This window comes from Rhipicephalus microplus, chromosome 2, assembly GCF_043290135.1.
Source record: "Rhipicephalus microplus isolate Deutch F79 chromosome 2, USDA_Rmic, whole genome shotgun sequence".
Lineage (NCBI taxonomy): Eukaryota > Metazoa > Arthropoda > Arachnida > Ixodida > Ixodidae > Rhipicephalus > Rhipicephalus microplus.
Window position 1 is genome coordinate 91,720,023 of NC_134701.1, and position 20,749 is coordinate 91,740,771.

Sequence of the window (20,749 nt, forward strand, 5' to 3'; positions counted from 1 at the left end):
AGAATGATTACGATGGATCTATCGTCACCTTCACTGGCCAGGTTCATCGGGACATGACACAGACATTTCGAACAATTGTGCATGCCATGTGATAAACAACATGTTTTGTTATTTTGTTGCAGTGTTAGCACTTTACATAGGTAAATAACTCCGCATTTTTTCATGACTTCTTGAATTTCGCAGTGCTTGCTGTAAGTATATAGTATTCTATTTCTTTGTAATTTCTAAAATGATTCTATTCTTTTTCTTCTTTTGAATGAGCAACAATCTGCTGCAGTGGTAATCTTTCTTGAATTCATATATTGGCAAATATCTAGGAAAAATGTCCCCGACAAATAAACTACAAGCGCTGTATGAAAGTACTCAGGAATGAGATGCTAGTGGAATAGTTTAATTAATATTAACAGCAATGTTTATGTCCAGCTATGTATAACATCATGCAATGCTATTCTTTTTAGTGGTTGGGGTGTGCTAGCCACAAAATTGTCTAGCGTGTTGCTGTCTTTAACTGCAATCAGCTCTGATTGGATCCAGGGCAGAATTTCATACAGTGCCCTGGAATCTATCAAGCAGTGCACGCTTTGTTGCTGACAAACGGTATGCATGGTTCTTTCGTAACGTTTCAGTTTTTCCGAAGCTGCCACTTAGAAGAAGACGGTGCGGACGAGCCGCTGGTCGAGTGCAGGCAGCGTGGCTACATGGACGACCCCATGAACACTGATCACTGCTGGCGTGAAACAGAACTGTGGAACATTCACTACGATGGTGCAGAGAACCTGCAGGACAAGATGCAGGTATGAACCCAGATTGCTCTGTATCGCTTTATTTAGCGTAAACTGTGAGCATAATGGGCGCCATACGATGCATGAACAATTGACATTTTAATAATAATAATGGTTACATTTTCGCACCTTAAACCACTCTACCACTATTTTAGGTCGCATGATAGCAGCATGATGGAAAATTTTTAGGTGAAGCAACAGTGATGTGTAAAGTTTCGTGAGCCACAGTTGTAATACTCAAAGCTAGGCTTGTGCGAACATTCAAATGCTTCGAATATTCGGTTGAATATTACGGTACTCTAATTTGCTTTTATTTGAATTTAAATTATTGATAATTTTGAAGTATTCAGAAAGAACGAATAGGTGTACACACTCAAACCTCGATATAATGAACTTGGATATAACAAATTATCGGTTATAACGAAGTAAGTGACCAATAGCTTTGCCATAGACACAGTGTTACTAATGATTGTTTATAACGAATTTTCAGGTATGAAGAAGTATTTTCGTGGCAGATGTGACTTTGTTATAATGAGGTGTGCATTAGGCTGCATGTAACCCCCTGCAAAGGTGGTTTGACTGCAGTAGAGTGCAACGCCGTGAAAGCATGTATTGAAATGTACATTTGTTCGCATGTAATTTCCTGTAAAGGTGGTTTCACTGCAGTAAGGAGGTGCCAAACTGTAAAATCATCTAATCAAAAGATCCATACTGCCGCGAAGCTCCACTTCAAGTTTATGTGACCATATTACCCTCGCATCGATTCATAATTTTTTTAAGTTTAAAGGCTTGTTATACCGGCTTATATGCTCTGAGTATAGTAAATTGTAAAACTTCATGTATTTTACCATTTATCACTTGCATTCTACCAGTCAAATGATGCTACTATTTATAGTAATGTTTCCATTTTTTTTTTTCAACTAAAGAGAGTAGCATTTGCACAGGCCTTGTTTCAATTTTAAAAATACATTTTTTAAGCTAGTGGGGTGATGACAGATATGTTCATTTGCCTATAATATGGGATATATACCATTTGAATTCGATTCGTAATTATTTGACCCAAATCACTATTCACTTCCAACCTAAAATTCACTATTTACAAAAGCCTACTCAAAGCATTGCAATTGCTCTATGGTTGTAGCATGCCTCTACTGAGCACATTTATGTAGGCTCATGTTCTTTCTATGGTGGCTATATCCCAACAAAAGCCAAAAAATCTTATGTGTTTAGATTTAGGGGCACCTTAAAGAATTTCATTTTCTCAATTTAGTGCAGGTAATTTTTTATTGAAAAAGAGGACAGGCTTTGGAATATTTGACCTTACAAAAATTTGAGGGTGCATCATGTTCACGGGTAACTTCTAATTATATTTTAAGAACGAAGCTCCTAAAGCCGTGGGTCTGTCCTTTCTCTGTGGCCGTTTCGTAACCACCTTTGCAAACAACAAGAACAAAAAAGTTGATTAGTATATTATCTGCACAGTCTTACATCTTTCTAATTATGTAATGGGCTAACTTTCACGGGAAGCCAGCACGATAATTGCCGGTCAGCGAAATTTGCAGGCGTGCGTGTTGGCATTGCGCAGCTGTGTTTGTGAACGGCTGCAAATAAGTCAATATAAAAGTTTATTTGTATCATATACGCACAGTCTTGCATCTTTCTAATGAAGTGATGGGCTAACTTTCACAGGAAAGTTATTGTTTATTAATGATCTCCCCCTCTCGAGCTTCGCCCACTTATCATCATTCATTCCGTGAATATGGTGCGATTTTGTTTTGTTTTGAGGATGTCTACAAAGTTCTTGGTGTGGCTTTTACATGAGCATGGTCAATAGTACACATCTGTATACAGTGCATAGCAAAAGAATTGCATAAATATCATGCCTGTGAGGGAATGCATTTGCTCCAATACTGCATCTGTGAAGCCGGTTGAGCCCTGCTTGGCAGAACAAGCTGCCACTATACAGATGGTGCAGTCATAGAAATATATTCTGCTGGTTTTCAAGGATACTAAAGTGCATATTGAAAAATGGCTTTTCTTTTGTTCTTGTTTCAGAACCACTTGCTGTGGCGGCTGGTCACGGAGGACCTCTTTATGAAGCTGCCACTCGGGCAGTCAGTCCTGCTGCACGAAGTGACCAAATCACTTCAAGCGAGCATCATCTAAGCCTGCTTAGGGTCACCGGTATCCCGACGCCGATCCTTCAGGTCTATGACATAACTTGGCTGTGATTATTGCTCCTGCCTGTACGACATGCCTAGTGGCGCCTTCGTTGCACGTGGATTCTACACAGTGGCAACTGCTTCTTGTGCTTTAGTGATGCCGAAGCTCGGCAAGGACGCCATTCATTGTTGACCTGCTTTGTCTCTCACAACATTATAGTATTTAATGCTTGTTATATCTTTTGACAGGTGTGCTTAAGAACACGCTACGCTCTTGCACTCTAACTTGATGTGATACGTTTATTGTTATTGTTTATGTTTTTTCAGAAGCATCACAGTATAATTCGGGTGTGGTAAAGCACCACAGGATTATAAGCCTTTTGCAATGTGCCTGTTTATGCTAAAAGCATAAAAGCTATATGCTTGTGTATGAACTGTGTTACCTCTTCTGTCAAGTGTGTGGCAAACTTTTCTATGTTGTAATGTGTAGGCTCGCTTATGTATTCGTAATTTATAGAGGACCACGGCATGTAGATAGGTGATAATAAACAATAATGACGCGTCGACATGCTACATTTTGAGCATAGACATGTATTATAATCAGAATGCGTTTAATGTTTGACAAAAATGTGTACTGTTAAGTTTTTTGGTAAAGTGTTGTGTTAATATGAGCATTACTACTGTATAGATGTGTACATACGTATGTCGTGTAGTAGCATTCGAGTTTTCATTCAATGTGGCACATCTTGAAATTTTGTCCAACATGGCTCAGGGGTATGTTGTTACATTATGCATCCTGAAAGCTGTGGTGAAATTGAAATATGTACTTAGCCTTCTTCAGCAATGTTTCTTTCTGCCTTGTTGAAAATCGTGTTATGTTTAGAACCTTGTGTGCACGCATCTTAGGTGTGATACTACGCGTTATGAGTGCCTGAGGTTCCGGGAAGGTTCTTATTCAGGAATATGATCTGTATCTTTGCGAGAAAGAGTAGGCAAACAAGTAAAGCTTCAATTAGCAAACCTTTGTTTTGTTCAGAATAACAGAGCTGAGCTAGTTGGTATGTATTTACTCTAAAAGACAGTGTTTATAAACACTGATGCAAGTGCGTATTGTATCCTACCTCTTAAGATGGTTGCTGATGGCACAGGATTGCTTGTGAGCTAATCTTTCGTGGACAGCATAATGATTCTTTTTGATCCTCTTCACACAGGAAACACAGTCATTGACATGCCAAGCATCGCAGAAAATTCAATTGGTTCATCCAGTTCTGATGTTCTCGAAAGTATTTTAATGTCGGAAAAATCTGAACGTAACTTGGTGCTTCATTTTTCAGAAGTGTTTGAACCAGGTGTGCGAGATCACATGTGTGACTTTATGTAGAAGCGCACAGGGTTCTGAACTTCTGAAGTTTTCAATTTTAGAAGGTTTTGATTTACTCAATTGTCACACAACCTTGATTGTATTGTAATGGTTGACTTTATACTCCATTTTACAAGGTGTTGGCAGTGCTGTGGAAGGCATGGGCTTCCTCAGCCAATCATGACAGAGCGCACTACATAAATGTGTTCCTACGCGGATGTCGCATTCTTGAATCTGACGAGTGGCACTACACCACGTCTGTGCGAAAGATGAGTGCTATACTAATTAACTTTTAGTCTTGGTGGAAGCGGCGCTTGGCACCTTCTTGACATGTTTTGTTCATTTTTGGATAGGCTGACACTCATTCCAAAAGAACTGGCCCCGTTCTGTCTATATTTAATATCACTTGTTCTTGTGAGTTCTTATCACATCAGAGCTTCTTTTAAAATGTTTATGCCACCACTATAAAAAAAGTTACTCCAATCATTGAATCAATCAACTTAAGTTATTCATTGTGACAATTAATGATCAAATAATTGAATCTATCAATCCGAAGGTTTATTTTCCGACATAGTAAAATATTTTTTTTTATGTTTGCTACTTTCACTACGACAGTACTGAATGTTCCCATCCTGAATGCATCGCATATTGCCATGAGTCTCTTAGAAGGGCTAACATTTCATCGTTCTCATCACAACACTAATGTGGCGTTGCAGCTCCACATAAACTGCCGGTGACATTACACAATGTGCGTTGCTTCTATGAAAAATACGTTCCGAGAGCATTTTTTATACTTGAAGTCAAGCAGCTGCTGCATCCTCTGCCTTGTCACTCTGGGTATCATCAGTAGCATCTCCCCTTTTTAAGGGCGGCACCACTTTAGAGGTAGCTGGAGTTTCACCTTTCTCAAAAAACGTATACACCGCCCATCATAATACGACCAGGTCAAAATCGTCCAGCTTATTTGCCCAATCACAGACTCACACTTCCATTTCACTGGCCTCTGCTCAGCAGTGAGGATTAGCTTCAGCCTTGATAGCATGAACACCAGGATCTTTTAGGTGGTGGCATATAACTTCTGTTCAGCCGTCTTGGTGGTGGTATCGATGAGCTTTTGGTGGCGTCGATGTCAGAGTCCTCTTAGTGGTGGCAGTGTAGTGCCATCAAGTCGTCTTGTGGGACACTTTGCTTTGTTACTCACCGTCTCACCATTCTATCTGTGCCTCATGTTTGCCTTCATTTTAACGGCGAAGCTGCTCTCAGTCAAGCCTTTCTTGTTCGTTGGCGTAGCGCTTGTCAGCGTGTGTTGGAACACGAGTCATGGGGTCTTGAAGCTTAAGAGGGGGGTGGAGGAACAGTGCAAATGACAGAGAAGAAAAAAGAAGATTCAAGCAAGGGTTCACAAACGTCTTGGAGAAACATACATATAAAACATACAGGGAAGAGATCAATGAAGGAAGGTGAAAAGGTTTTTGTCTCTTGGGAAGAGGGTAAGGATCCTGACAATGTTTTTAGCTTTGATGTGGTTAGATATGTCATGTGATATTATCCTAAGGCCCAAGCACAATTAACTGCCTGATGTGAAACTGCTAACTGTAGCACAGATTCATCTTAAATATATTTAGAGGTTGTGAGAATAGACGCATAGGATGGTGTCGAAAGTCAATTGGATCTAAGGCTAGTGAGCTTTACTCTCGTGCAAAAAACACTTATGTAACTCCAGTTTGTCTTTCACATTTTTTACGCTCATTTTGCTGTTGCAGAATGGTTTACTATTGTGCACTGGAGTAGTAATTGGCGTTTAGATATCTTCTTTGATCCTAGAGTGTTTTGATACTACATATATACTATCCTTTTAGCAATTCCATACAGTACTTTACAGGATGAAAACTCGTCACTATTTCTAATGTCTCTTAGTCGCTTTAGTTGCTGTCATGTATCGTGGAATTAAGCTTGGGAGCTACAGTGATTGAGTAGTGTCAAAGTGGTGTTTTTATGTGTAGCGCGTCATTAGTAAGGAAGTAGTCAGCAATTTATTTATGGATAACCAGTTCAGTTGGCAGTGTTGTCACTGAGCAACTTTAGGATTTCTAATACTTGAAAAAGACGGCTGCTAAAGACACTTTGAACTGTACTTTGTACTCCATTTCCAAAGAATGGGCATGAGTAAATAATGTTGAGTATACTGACATATGCTAGTTCTGCTTGCCCCTATCTCAATTTTTTTATGTATGCATATGGTTGTTTGTCAATAACTTTAGAATGCTTTTGAAGTTCTTGTGGGCATTGGTGAGATGATTGATTGATTGGTAAATCCTAGTTGTTTTATCTTAGTTGTACATTTAAGATGATGCAATTTATCAATATGTCTTTGCCAGACTGGCCAAGTACAATACGTTACTGTGATTGGTGTGCTGTTGCATGTTGCATTGCACATAACCAATGTGATAAGTAAAGAACAGACATACACACAGCATCCAAAACAGTCGTCTGCGGTATTACTACAAGAATGCCTTCTGTCACCGTAGATGCTACATATTTTCGGGCCATCACGAAATTTGTCATATTACAAAAGGTTCGTTCAGCTGTGGTGCTCACTTGCAATGTCAACATAGCATCTTGTGTGGTCTCTAGCAGAAACTAGCACACTTAAAGAACACTGATTGTGACATGAACTGAGTATTTACAGGGTTAAAAAAAAGCTTGTGTCATACAAGACAATGAACTGGGCTTGTTGGTGCACGTTTGTATCAATAGTGTTTAGTGCTAAAGCACAATTCATTATGAACATGTGCACACGCACTTATACATCTATCACGCACACATGCGCGCATACTAACAAAGTATAAGAAAATAGTCAAGAAAATCAATGAACAAATGTGCATTCACATATCTCCTCTTGTTCTTTCATCGCTGTTGCTTAGACCTTAATGTTAAACTAAGCACAATTAAATGGGGCAGTGCGTTGTAAATGTTATAAAAGGGGGTCCTGGACAGCACTGAGGAAAAAAAAAAGAAGAAAGCAGTCGAGCACTTAACTAATAGTAATGCACAATAAACTTTCGACATAAGGTCCATCTTAATGTAAACAATGCAGGTTTTTACAAAAATATAAAGTTCAAGTTATACGAATATTTTAAAAGGTATATAGAAATTTGTTAGCAAATTGAAGATTTGCCTTCCATGTTAACTACTAATCCGAAAAATTCTGGCAAGTAATTTCCCCTCACAATGCTACCACATCTGTCAGTATACAAGATGCTAACCACATGCGTCTATCAGATGTAGATAGCGCTTCAGTGTTGAACTCATTTTTTTCATCTGTGTTCACGTGTGAAGATCATTCCAGAGTGCCCGAAGTTCCCGAGTTTGATTATACATTCATGGCACCTATTGACGTCAGCACTGAAGGGATTGCGAATCTTATTGGAAAACTTAAATTATCAACTTCTTCAGGCATTCATAACATTAATTCTAAGGTCCTCAAAAACACGTCATTATGCTCAAGTAAAATCCTGTACCGCATCTTCACGCAATCTTTATCAACAGGACAACTGCCGGCTGATTGGAAAATAGGTAAAGTTGTTCCCTTATTTAAAAGTGGCAATAGATACTCACCAGAAAATTATCGCCCCATATCATTAACATGCATTTGCTGCAAGATGCTTGAGCATATCATTTCTTCGCACATTTATTGTCATTTGGAAACCAATAACTTCTTTTTTGAGAATCAGCATGGATTTAGGCGAGGTTTTTCTTGCGACACCCAATTACTGGAATTTACCACTGATCTTCACTTCAATATGGATAATAATTTACAAACCGACTGCATTTTCCTAGATTTTTCTAAAGCATTCGACCGCGTACCTCATTCCCGTCTGATTTCAAAACTAACAGAACTTCGTTTAGATTCGCTAACCTTATCGTGGATCCGTAACTTTTTGTCATTTCGAAAGCAGTTCACTCTGGTTAATACCTCTTCCTCTCCAATTTCCGATGTCACCTCCGGAGTGCCTCAGGGTAGCGTCTTGGGGCCACTACTTTTTCTAATCTACATTAATGATCTTCCAACTAATATTTCTTCGTCAATACGGCTTTTTGCTGACGATTGCATTCTATACCGTTCTATAACTAGTACCGATGACCACCTTGCTCTCCAAAAAGACCTTAATCTCATTAACAACTGGTGTGGTGCATGGCAAATGACTTTAAATTTATCAAAATGTAATGTAATATCCTTTAGTCAAAAAAAATTAACTGTTGAATTTGATTACACCATAAATAATTCCAACGTGTCACGGTCGTCTTCGTATAAGTACCTCGGCGTTCATTTCACTTCTAATCTTACTTGGGCGACACATGTAACCTACATATCGGCAAACGCATCAAGAACATTGGAATACTTACGTCGAAACCTACGAAACGCGCCAAATAACGTCCGCAAACAAGCTTACATAACCTTTGTTCGCCCACAGCTGGAATTTGCATCCTCCATATGGTCCCCCTTCCAAGCCTATCTCATTAACCAGCTAGAAGCTGTGCAAAACAGGGCGGCACGGTTCATTTCACGTATTTACAGTCGCCCCTCGAGCGTCACACAAATAAAACATGACCTTTCATTACAGCATCTAGACATACGGCGCACAGTTGCCCTCCTGTCTTTGCTTCATAAATATATTCACGCGTCCAGGCCACCACCCTTCCCACTAACAGCACCATTGCGCATGTCTAAACGACTTCACAATCAGCGAAGCATCACACGCATCTTTGGAAAAACAAAATCATTCAATACATCGTATTTGCCTCGTGCCATAGCACTCTGGAATGACCTACCCGACGTCATTGTCAATTTAACTAATCATGAAAATTTTCGCGAGCAATTAATGATACATCTATCTCAATAGCATTGTATAACCTCCTTGAATTCTGTTTTTGTTCTTTGTGCTTTTTTGCGGCTGGGAAATTCTTGTTGTTGCTTGAAGCCCCTCTTTGTCATTTGTGCAACCACTGTTATTAGTTCCAATGTTATTACTTGCTTTGTATTTTTATTATATATTAGTTATTAGTTGCTCTATAGTTGTTTTGCTTTGTAGTTGCTTAGTATTGTGGCAGAAGTATCACCCACTAGCATTCTTTCCTATGTACCCCCCTTACTCTATGCTCCGTAATAGAGCCTGTAAGGTATTTTTAAATAAAATAAAATTTAGTGGTCACTGAAAATTTACTAATGAGCTTCATCGATTTACCAAGTTCCGATTATTAGCCGGCGGCCAATGAACGCCTCGGCTCATATATGAGACTACCTGGCTACGTCACATCACAAGGTGGCTACGTCACATGCACGTGATCTAAAAGTCCCGAGCCAGCACAAGCGACCTCGGGCCATCTGCGCGCTTGATGCTGGCTGCATCCGCCATGGCATCTGCTATGCCAGGCTTTGCCGTCTTCTCCCTCCATAGCTGTGACACAGGCCATAACGCTGACCCAATTCCAACTTAAACAGCACTTAGGTAGTGAATTATACCTATTTCTGTTGTGATGCAACTTACTGTAAGTGAACTGCTCGAGCGTGTGCGCATCGTAGACCAGCGTGGTTGTTCCACTGCTGCTTCTCCTAGCGAGTATAACGCATGTTTGCCAGACCTTCGGGAATACGCACATTCTCGACGTGGCTCAGAACACCGATGACAAGAACTGGGCACGCAAACAGTGCGAAATCCAGAAACATGCGAGAAACGAACAGAAGAGCAAAGAGAGAGCAGGAGCACGTCAAAAATTTTTGTGTCTAACTTAAGATGGCCGCACTGGCATGCACCTCGCGATGTCAGCTGCCAGGTGCCCAAAAGAAATGGTTCGGACAGTCCCGGGTCGCCCGCAGGCCGCCAGGCATGCGTAAAACGAACATGCGTCCGAGCGATCTCGGACCAGACGGCAGAGCTTCCAGTTGGTCCCCGAGAAAAACGAATGCGGCGCCCGTCGAGGACGCGTAAATCGATGAAGCTCAATGCCATAAAATCACGAGCCAGCGGCCCCCTCCCCCTCAACAGTAAAAGGTATGTGACAAAACTTGAACGAAGGGGGCGGGGACCAAGCAAGTCATTCATGACTTGCTTGGTCATGAATGAAAATTTAAGATGGGCAAAAAGAGCCTCCAAGGATAAAGAATGCACACACCCAAGTTTCTAAGGAAGTGCTTTATTGAATATGACTGCATTCAGTGTTTTCATTTACCTTTATTGGATGAGTAAGAACGGCGAGTAAAATAGCAAAAATGGTGGGCAGGCAGGAGAGGACGCATATTTTGAATCTCCCAAAGAAGAGAGGCTGCGCTTGGTCAGGATTTCACAGTATGCACTCGAATATGCTCTCTATGCTCATTAACGTCACTGTCATTATTATTTCCATATTTTTTTGTCATTGCAAGAGTTTTCAATTGTTAACTGCAAGAATATCACATTCAGTTGTTAAACATTATAGAGTCCAAACAAAACTATTATTTCTTACGCTCTTGGTGCCTCCAATTATTGTTCATGCTTTGGAACGAATAATTATGTCAGAATAGTCATGTAACTTTTAAGCTCTACAAAATTTGTACATGAGTAATGATTCTGATGAATGATAGAAATATGTATGATAACTTCACAGCAGGCTTCTGGCATTTCGGAAACGAAAGGCAGATGATATGATGAAGCAGTTTTTGTGATATGTGTTGTTCACGTTATGTCTGTTGGATTGCTTTATGGCATATGTACGGAAAAAATGTTTTGTATAAATGCCGTGATCTGATATCATTTTCTGACCAAACGAGCTTCAATTATGTTACACAAATGCAATATCGAAGCCATGGCTTTATTACTTAAGTACTGTGTGATTGAAGAGCTGCAGAAGATTTTCGACAAATTTACTGCACTACCGTTGAAGTGTTGTATTTCTTTTTATGCATTCTTGTGATTTGTTCACAATTCGCTGTCATTTGCATAATATGTCTTTATCAATCTTTTTTCCTCATTTTTATTTGTGATATATAGCTATTGTGCTTGTTATCACTTGCCTGTTTGCATTTTTAATAAATATGCAAGGAGATAGCTTGAAGACGTGGTTACCATGCTTGAAACGTGTCTAATCTATCAGAATCCTCATTTTTGCATTTCAGACTGCTACACAGGGCAAAAACTAGCAGGGTCCCCTACGCTTTCATCTAACTCGGCTCAAAGGAGAAAAATATCTTACTGTGTGCTTTATATGATGTTCAGTGTTCACCAATTACATATCACAAAGTGTCACTGATGTCACTCCCCCTATTTAACTTAATCATGCTATTTAATGTGTACCTAATTAGCGCTCACCTGATTTCCTTTATTATTAGAATTAACTTTCACTAACTTGAACTATTAGACTACCACTATTCCCTCGCTATTCCAGACAACGCAAGGACGTACAAACGACTTCCAAATGATTTCCTGTTTGGGAGTTCGGGACATCCAAAAGACTTCCCACACAAGATGGAAAAATATCTCAAGTGATACAAAAAAAGACCCATATTGGATGTCCCCCATTGGAAGCGTTTTGGATGTACAAGTAGGAAGTGTTTGGGATGTTATCGGGATGCAGGGGCATACCCAGGGGTGGTTCAGGGGTTAAACCTTTCCCCCCCTCATTTTTTTGTTTGTGTATATATACACCTACACAACTAAAGACATGCACGAACATGCAAAAAGTATGAACCCCATCCCCCTGAAAAAATTTCTGGCTACGCTACTCTCGACACATCTGGCCTCTTTTCATACTTTAGAGACTTTCCAAAAGGGTGGGCCATCACCACCCAACATGTTAAAGGGGCCTTCCAACACTTTTGAAGCACGTATTTTTTGTATGTGTTTTGCGTAGACCGATGGCCAGGGATAATTTTAGCATAGGTCCAAGCACCGATATCAAATCATTTAGTATTTTAAGCGTGCAATAAAGTCACCTCATTGCTGCCGACCGCGTCGACGCACAGCGGCGCTCGCTAAAACTACGTGGGCGGAAATGACGACGATGAGCGCAGCCTGTAAAAGGACGTGTAAAGCCTCGCTCCGAAGCAAAAGGACCTGCTTGAGTTCTGACAGGTCGGGGAGGCTCATTTCTACCAGCCTCACCCAGCTGTTCGACCGCATAAACAAAACGGCGTGGTCAGGCACCACGTGGCCTGTTGCTATAACAACAGGGTTATAAACACATTTGACTGAATAGCATACTTGCCAAGTTCAAGGATTTTGAGTCCGGGAGCTTTCCGCAACAGGGGGGGGGGGGGGGGGGGTTCGCGGCACAAAAAAAAAAACAAGGGCATATAAACAATAAAAAAACATCGCGAAAAACAATAAAGGGTGGAAAGGGGGTCTCAGTCACAAGCGCCAACATCAGAGTTGCTGTCTTATAGTGGCTAGGAGTCGCCGAACGCACAAGGGTTCAGTTTTTCGCTAAGGCGAGAATCTCAATTGATCAACACAACTAGCAGAATCTATTTCAGTTAAAACAACTCGCGTATGTGAACGGACGGGACGGCACAGCTGGCTGCCGCAAAAGCGCGGGTCAAAGCTTTGCTCACTACTACATTCTTTTGGCAGGAACGCCAAAACGCGTCTGGCCCCCTTTTATTGTGATAGCATTTATATGGACAGTGCAGGCTTTTTTTTTTTTTTGCCGTCGCCACCGCCACCGTCATTCACCGTACATGTATCGTATCTATATTTATGAACACTCAAAGAAAAAAAAAAAAGCCGCCCGCGTTCGCCACCGAGCTCTTCGCGATGCGCGGACGCTTGCTTAGCTCTCGCGTGTACTTTGCTCTATGGATGGATGGATGCCTGTGCGCGCACGCTTATCCTTTGGTGGAGGAATCGTGTGGCTTCGGCTTTCACTGAAACGAAAGCGTTAGTTGCCGGGGCCACCAAGGTCACGTCGGTCTCTGTACAAGCCCCTTTTGCGAAAACAGCGAGCTATTCATACAGCGAGGTATAAGAACTGGGACACTTGTTAGCTTGTACTCATGTGTACCTGTGATTACGTATCGTGCATCGTTTTTGTTTAAACAGTGCGTTACGTATCGAGCGGTACACGTTGTTAGTTCGCTCTCGTCCTGCGAGTATCGTTTTCGTGCGTCATTTGTGTGTGAGCAGCGCGCTGCACGTTTTGATTTGCTTGCCGTTTTCAGCGTTACATTCCAAGTTGTTGCTGTCGCATTTATTGCTTCGCCCTTGCGGCGAAATCAACTTTTTAAAATTTTTTTACGTATTTACTCCCTTTAACCTACCGCTGAGTGCCCTCGGAGCTCGTAGATCGTTATCGCGTCGCCGCAACCTCGGTTTCGTGCGCGGCGTTTGCGTCAAACGGTAGTTCATGTTACAATCCACATGCTCTTGGCTGCGCACGCGTCTTCAAAATTAAGTCATTTTATGCCATCTACGATAGCATCTGCTGCAGTTTTGTTCGCAGAGTTTGCGCAAAGCAGTGTTCTTTCGACTGGTTGAGCGCACACTCTCGGGGTTCTGTCAGTTACGTCGTCGCCATACATTATCGTGTCAAGAGCGACCACGGTTTCGTCCGCAGTGGTTGCGGCAACGACAATCCCATGCACTGTAAGAGACAGTGCGTGCACCGGTCGCACGCGTACTTCCGAAGCTTCGAGTTGTGCTACTCTCGGCCTTCGTTCGACGGTTTCCGTACTAAAGTTCGTATCACCCACCGCGATTAGAAATTGTGTTCGGAACGTTCGAATTCAGGCCCAATGAAAATAGTGAAATTTGGCTTGGGGATTTTCAAGAATTCGTATCTGTTGTGGTTTCGCATCACTGAGATTATACTGTACGTTTAATGAACGCCTCTTAAACTCATAATATAATGGTGTAGGTTCGAAAAGCCTGGAGCCGATTGAGCTGCCTTTTTTTTTTCAATGCGGCCAGATCACGCACAGAAATTTCGATTTCCGGGAGATTTTCATGACAACCGTACTACCGAAAAAAAAAAACGGTCGGAATCCGGGAGTTTCTCAGCCAATCCGGGAGACTTGGCAGGTATGGAACAGACAACAATGGTGTATGAGCTTCCCGTATGTAAGAGCTTTCAGCCCATGTCATTGGAGGCCCCTGCAACGTCACAGCAGAGAGTGAAATGTGGTCATGTCACCCCACGAAGTTCGAGTTGAGGGTGGGCATTTTTTTTCTTGAATTTTGAATTTTTAAAATTGAATAAGTTCGTACTGCGTGCCGCTATAGATGCCGTCTTTGCTGCACTATTTTGTCCATGCGTCAGTCTATGCAGTCCAGGAGTAAAAAATGGGGGGTTAAAAAGTGTTAGAGGGTCCCTCTAACTTCCTTCCTCATGCACGATTCCCCCCCCCCCCCCTTCACTTGAGGGAGCCAGTTACCCTACAGGAAAGAATATTCATCTAATCAACGGACATTTTTTTTCCATGAATAACTATATTAAAATCTAGCCAATTATTTGGAAACCAAGGAATTGAACATCATGTGACCAGGAAAACGGATTTATTGTTTTCATGATTAAAAACCAGCTTCGTCATCGTTAGTAGGTAGTGTTGCGAAAGACGGACCGATCCCACCGCTGCCACCACTGTTGCGAAAGACGGGGACGCCAACACGGCCCCGAAGGCGCCACTGCTTTCAACTCCGCCGGGAAGGTCACCAGCCGTTTGGTAGCGTATGTTTCTCAGCTCGCGACTGCTTCTGCGCAGAGCTGATGAGACGAGCGGACGAGACGACGGTGAGTTAAACAAGGTTTATGTACAGCATATATACAGAGGCGTTACAATTTCGGCACTGGGGCCGACAGAGACTCGAAGAGCCGAGCTCTCCTCTCTAACACATAGGTCAACTTTTCGCCTAAGACCGCCGACTCACACACATGTCGGCTCTCCGACATGGGGACTCCTCTCTCATAGAACCGCCGATCGCGACGCACCGCAGGGCTTCTTTTATAGGCACCGGGTCCAACCACAAATGTCCAATTAGAAGCGCCGCTTGTCGTCAGGGCAGATTCCTCCAATGGGGTCGCCGCGCAATGCGTCAGACCACCAGACACGAGGACGCCGGCTCGCTGTCACGTGCGCCGCTGACTCAATGCACGTGGGCCAGAGAGGCGCCGCGCGTGTTTACTCCGTTGAGTTGTTCGCGTCAGGCGGACTGCGGGCTGGCCTTGACCCAGATTGCCTTTTTCAGATGCACGGACGTTTGACGAGGACTCGCTGGCATAACAGTAGTCTTCGGTGGCCCGCTGCTGCTCTCTCAGCAGCAAGGCGGAACCAAGTCATTGCTGCCTTCTCGACATTCTTCACTGTTGCCTCTGCCTGGTTATTTACATAAGCAGTCAAGCACGCTAATATTTTAAGGTGTTGACGAAATTTTATCAAAGTAATGGAGGAAATGAAAGTGGCATGCAGGCTTACCACAGAGAAGTTGGTAGATCTTTAGCACGTTATGCTTTTTTTTCCCTTCGCACCAAAGCAAGCACTGTTTTAGTCTCCTGCTGTTGTGCACTTGGGACAACTGAAGTAACCACTGTGACCCTTATTGCCGAGAATATAAGCCTTAGCTGGAGCATCACAGGTTATTGCCCCAAGTTCCACACGGATAACCCTGTCTTTCACAGCAACACCTTCATGCAGGGTTGCTTTCATATCGAACACAAGCTGACGCAGGAAGACATTTGGCTCTGAAGCCTTGAACTGCCCATAATAAATACCAATTGGAAGTGGTGTGCTGCCTTGACATTTTGCTGCTCTACAGAGAATGGGCCAAAACTGGTCTCGGGCGCTTTTGGTCAAGGGAAGTCCATCTACATTGATATAAAGAATGACTGGGTCTGGCACAGACAGAACATTTTTCAAAGCATCCTGAAGACTTTCACTTAAACTAAAATGACAATATTGGCCTGAACCTATTGCTAATAGGTTCAATAATCGGTCTAACACCTTCTGCTAACCTTGGCACCGACAGAAGATCCCTAGCAGTTTTCGGGAAGCTAGAAAAGCAAGTGTGCGAGCGCAAGACCTGCAATAAATCTGGGACAGTAACACGTGGCACATCTTTCTTAATGCACTAAACCTGCAACCTTTCTTTGAACGCGAGTGCTTTTGCTTGCTCTCCTTGAGTAAATTTGCTGCCTCGTGGAGAGCTTGGCTTCTGATCAGATCTGTAAGTGCAAGGCTTGCGAGCACCTGAAGGGCTGTTAATACTTGAATGAACGTCGTCAGTGCTCACATCTGCCTGCGGAAATTCAAGCGGGGAAATTGTGCGACAACCAAGCCCAGCAACAGGGTTGGGCAATGAGACTGGCAGAGTTACTGTGCCACCAATAGCACAGTAAGAACTGGAGGCATTAAATAAGCGCGAAATTGTTACTCCAGCCAACTGTATCTCATTTGGATCGCTCTGCACGGCATGGTGCACGCGCTGGTATGTAGTCATTCGAGGCACATCACCCATGGTCTTTACGATCGCGGTGTCAGTCAACACACGTGGCTGACAAATGCAGTACACCAATAAATCACTGAATAGTTACCTACAGCGTACTGTCATCGCATAAATAAAATTGTGACCTCAACAGTTTATGCGGAAGATAACATAAATTCCATTACAAATAAAACTTACTCTCACGTGCTTTGCTTGCTGCTGTGGTCCAGTTAAGCGTATACGCCAATGCTGCGTGGTGGGGAGACAAAAAATAAAGTGCAAAGAACGTGCAAATTTCAGGCATGTAAATTGCTTACCGAAGAGGTGGAGGAACGATGAAATCGGGAAGATTTTGTAGCAGACACAGCATGCGCGTTCGGGATTTTTCGAATGAACAACCTATATAAAGACGATGCCAACTAGTCTTTGACAGTACACCTATGCGCACAGTAGTATCTTCGAGCTGTGTTGACATTGACTAGCCGACCGATATAACACGCCAGTATAATAACGCCGGGGTACAGTGTACTAGTACACCCTAACTTAGTCCCGCGGAAAGGGAGTCGACAATCTCGAGCGCGTTAACTCCCGGTGGAGAAGATCATACGTCTTGGCTGGCGTTGGGCTCGACTGGAACGATTCTGTCCTATTTACGGGGTGCACAAAGATCACTGAAATCGTTGCACAGCCTCCGTTTGCGAAAAGGGTGCGCTTTTCCGACACAGCGAAGTAACCATTGCGAGGCTTATTCGCATTCATCTGTGTACCTGTGAGTACGTTTCGTGGGTAATTTGTGCGTGAGAAACGCGGGGCAGGTTTTGATGTGGTCACCATTCTGTGCTTGACCTTCCTATTTGTTGTGATCGCGGCCATTGCTTCGCTTTTGCGTCAAAGCTGTGACTTTTTTTTCAATTATTTATCAGCTAATTCATTTACAGACAGCGCCCTGCAACGTACAGTCTATTGAACTTTGTTTTCATGTCTTTAACCTTACTGCAAACTGCAGATTGGCAAAAAGAAATGTTGAAAACGTATCATAACATTTGGTGCTCTGCATACATGTGCCTTTTATGGCATTAAACATGAATCGTACGCAGACATTGGATATCAAACCAAAATTAACGTGTTTTCCACAGAAATATATTCTAAATCTGTAATTGTTATAAAGCATCCATGGATATCGTTAAAATAAACCACCACACGGTTTTACAACAATGAGAAACCTGATTGCATTCAATATACGGTAATTTCGGACGTTACTGTTTTCTTTAAACAATAACTTTAATATGGTTCAAAAAGAAGTGCTACAACTCACTACAAATTAACCGCAGCCCGTGTCTTTTCTAGGCAGCCCGCGATTCACTGGTCAAAGCGTGTTTGGCCTCGCCAACCCGGCCGGCGGGTTGCTGCAGGCGAAGCCAATATGGGCTATAAAAGAGAAGTGCCGGAGTATCGGTTTCTTTCTAAAAAAAAAAAAAACAGGGAGAGTGAGAAATTATTCTTTGACAATAAACTGAGGGAATGCGTGATTTCCATTTGATGTTATAAAAAGGAATGGTTGAAGGCGCCGGTAGGAACAAGCGCACAACGTAGGCGCTCACCTTCGTGATTGCAGCTCGTGTACAACAAGCGAATAAGAACAAGACAATGTGTGCTATCCAAAATGAACGAGCTAAACACGCATGTACACAACATGCACATGAACGTGTAGTGCACCCGGTCCACTGGTGATCGCAATTAAGCCCGATCGGGATCAAATTTCAAAACGGTGACGGCGTCCTTCTGCAGCTGGCAGAATCTTGTGGCCTAGCAACGAATGTTGTATTTGTATTGCATATGAGAATACGGATACTGGTATTGTTGGCTACTTAATACGTCTCTGAGTTGTCTTGTTTATGTTATTATGTACACTTTAGTGATCTGCTTGCGTTGGTGCACATTTTGACACTATTGCGATTATAGATTTTATTGTCGTTTGGCACGAAGATCGCATGCTAAAAATGCTTGTAGTAGTACTGTACAACACCCTGTGTTTCTGAGTGTTAGTTTCTTTTTTATGTAACAGTAAGCCTGCATCACTGTATACATTTTCTTTTTGGACCCAGGACTAGCCATTGACTACAGGTCCAAGCAGTCTGATGATCTTTTGTATTGTATGATTCAACAAATAAATAAATAAAAAAAGACCGTAAGTGATATCAGGCTAGATCGCGATCAAAAGGGCCCATGTGATAGCGCTTCAACTTAATGATAACTCTCAAAATGCTGAAATGGCATAACTCAATTACGCTCCACAAACACGAACGGGGCGTCGGTTGTCACTTGTCGCGATTGATCCTCACCAGCCACAAGAGCCACCTTTTTGGATCTTTCGGAAGTCGGAACATACTATAGCCATTTCGCGAGTGGTTCGTGCACTGTGGCACGCAACGCCCAGGCATTTTGCCCGATAAAACGCCGCATCGAGGAACCCTCCGCTAGGGTGCTACCTTACCTACGCATTCCATGTATGGTGCACCATCTTCCGGCCTAGTAGCAAAATGCGGGACAACAGGAGCTCAGCGGGTCCCAACCACGGCTATAGCACAGTCAGGAGCCACTTACATCACCGCAGTCATTGGCCGAGTATGTGGGTCGACGCTCGTAACTTTAATGGCTAAGTGCCTTCTCCCTCTAAGAAGCCGAAGTGTCTGTCCTGCCTCAGGCGGTTGTAGTCGCAAACCTGTTGGTCCATAATTCGATAGAGGGTGGGCCGTAGAGTTCCCTATTTATAAGAAATTCTATGGGGTGGGCACTCTGGAAACAGGTATACGGACACTGAAGAAAGTGAGACACCACAAACGCGGCGTTTGTGTTGCTTATAATTTGTCCTCGATTCTGCTGTGGCTGTGTTTTTTAGGCCACCGGATGGCATAGTGAATTTGATGTCGCGACGCGGAACGCAAGGTATCTCGACTCCGGGCTTTCTATTTGTATCTCTGAATAATGATGCCATACAAGACTCCACTCCGGCCATCAACTCCGACGCCGTTCTGTGCTTAATATGAAGACCTTCACTATACGTGGGTTGCACGTGACGTCATTTACGGCTGGCGAAGTGATCAACCGCCATTTTTTATCAACATTGAGTGAGGCTATATAGTCAGGCTACGCGTGCAGCTTACCGCCGGGTGGGAGGTTTTTGTCGGCGTCATTCTATCCTGCAATATGGCGAAAGAAACGTGAACGCGCTTTGCCATGGGCGTGCGTGCGGGGGGGAGGGGGACTGGTGGGGCGGCCGTCCCTTTAAACCACCTAAGGGGGGGGGGAGGCACGAAGTCCGCCCTAGTATTTACTAAGGGGTGGGCTTGGCGCCCCTTACTCGTACTTCACGCTGTCCGAAGCCGACCAGCCTGCGCCGATTGAAGTAACACTCTTCGATAAATAATAATACACCGCAAATAAAAGCTGCTGGATGCCATGCCCCGAAGTCTTGGCAAGTACTGTTGCTTGCGCGATTTAGCCGGAAAAGGTCACGTGTTGGGCCGGCACTGCTGCTAGCTTCAAAATGACTTGGCTTGCATTGAGTTCCGTTGCCCCGCCTAAGCTGAATATGCATGCCGTTCACTTGATTGCAGAACGGAGCAGTCCTTGAACCAGTGTACCTTAAAATTAGGCAAATCGTAGATTCGATTGTAATAGAAGTGCTCCTTTTTTTCGTTCGACGACAGGGGCGTAGCCAGAAATTTTTTTTGGGGGGAGGGGAATTCACACCGACCCGACCGGGGGGGGGGGGGGCACAGGCATCAGCTTTATTCTGTGACGTCACTATCGGCGGTAGTTTAAACAGACATGGCGTACTTGTATATCAATTCCTGAGATTCCCCCTCTCTCCATGCGTATGGTTGTGAAGAGAGTAAGTAAAAGTACTGTAAGAATGATTGACTGATTGATTGAAATGTGAGGTTTAACGTCCCAAACCCACCATATGACTATTAGAGACGACGTATATAGTGG

At 43.1% G+C, this 20,749-nt stretch overlaps 1 protein-coding gene and 1 long non-coding RNA gene across 5 annotated transcripts in view; one reads left to right on the forward strand and one right to left on the reverse strand.

The window, feature by feature from the left end:
* Positions 1–11,396, forward strand: part of LOC119170801 (transient receptor potential cation channel subfamily M member-like 2) — a 257,355-nt gene extending 245,959 nt beyond the window's left edge. For all 4 annotated transcript variants that reach the window (XM_075886642.1, XM_075886641.1, XM_075886640.1 and 1 more), the window contains exons 28-29: positions 627–794; positions 2,838–11,396. In XM_075886642.1, coding sequence (XP_075742757.1) covers positions 627–794; positions 2,838–2,948 — 279 coding nt within the window. In that variant the 3' untranslated portion in view covers positions 2,949–11,396. The remainder of the gene's footprint in view (positions 1–626; positions 795–2,837) is intronic.
* The window catches only part of LOC142796316 (uncharacterized), an 81,074-nt gene continuing 65,165 nt past the window's right edge, over positions 4,841–20,749 (reverse strand). Inside the window, exon 4 of the long non-coding RNA XR_012893739.1 lies at positions 4,841–5,638. This is a non-coding gene — a long non-coding RNA (uncharacterized LOC142796316). The remainder of the gene's footprint in view (positions 5,639–20,749) is intronic.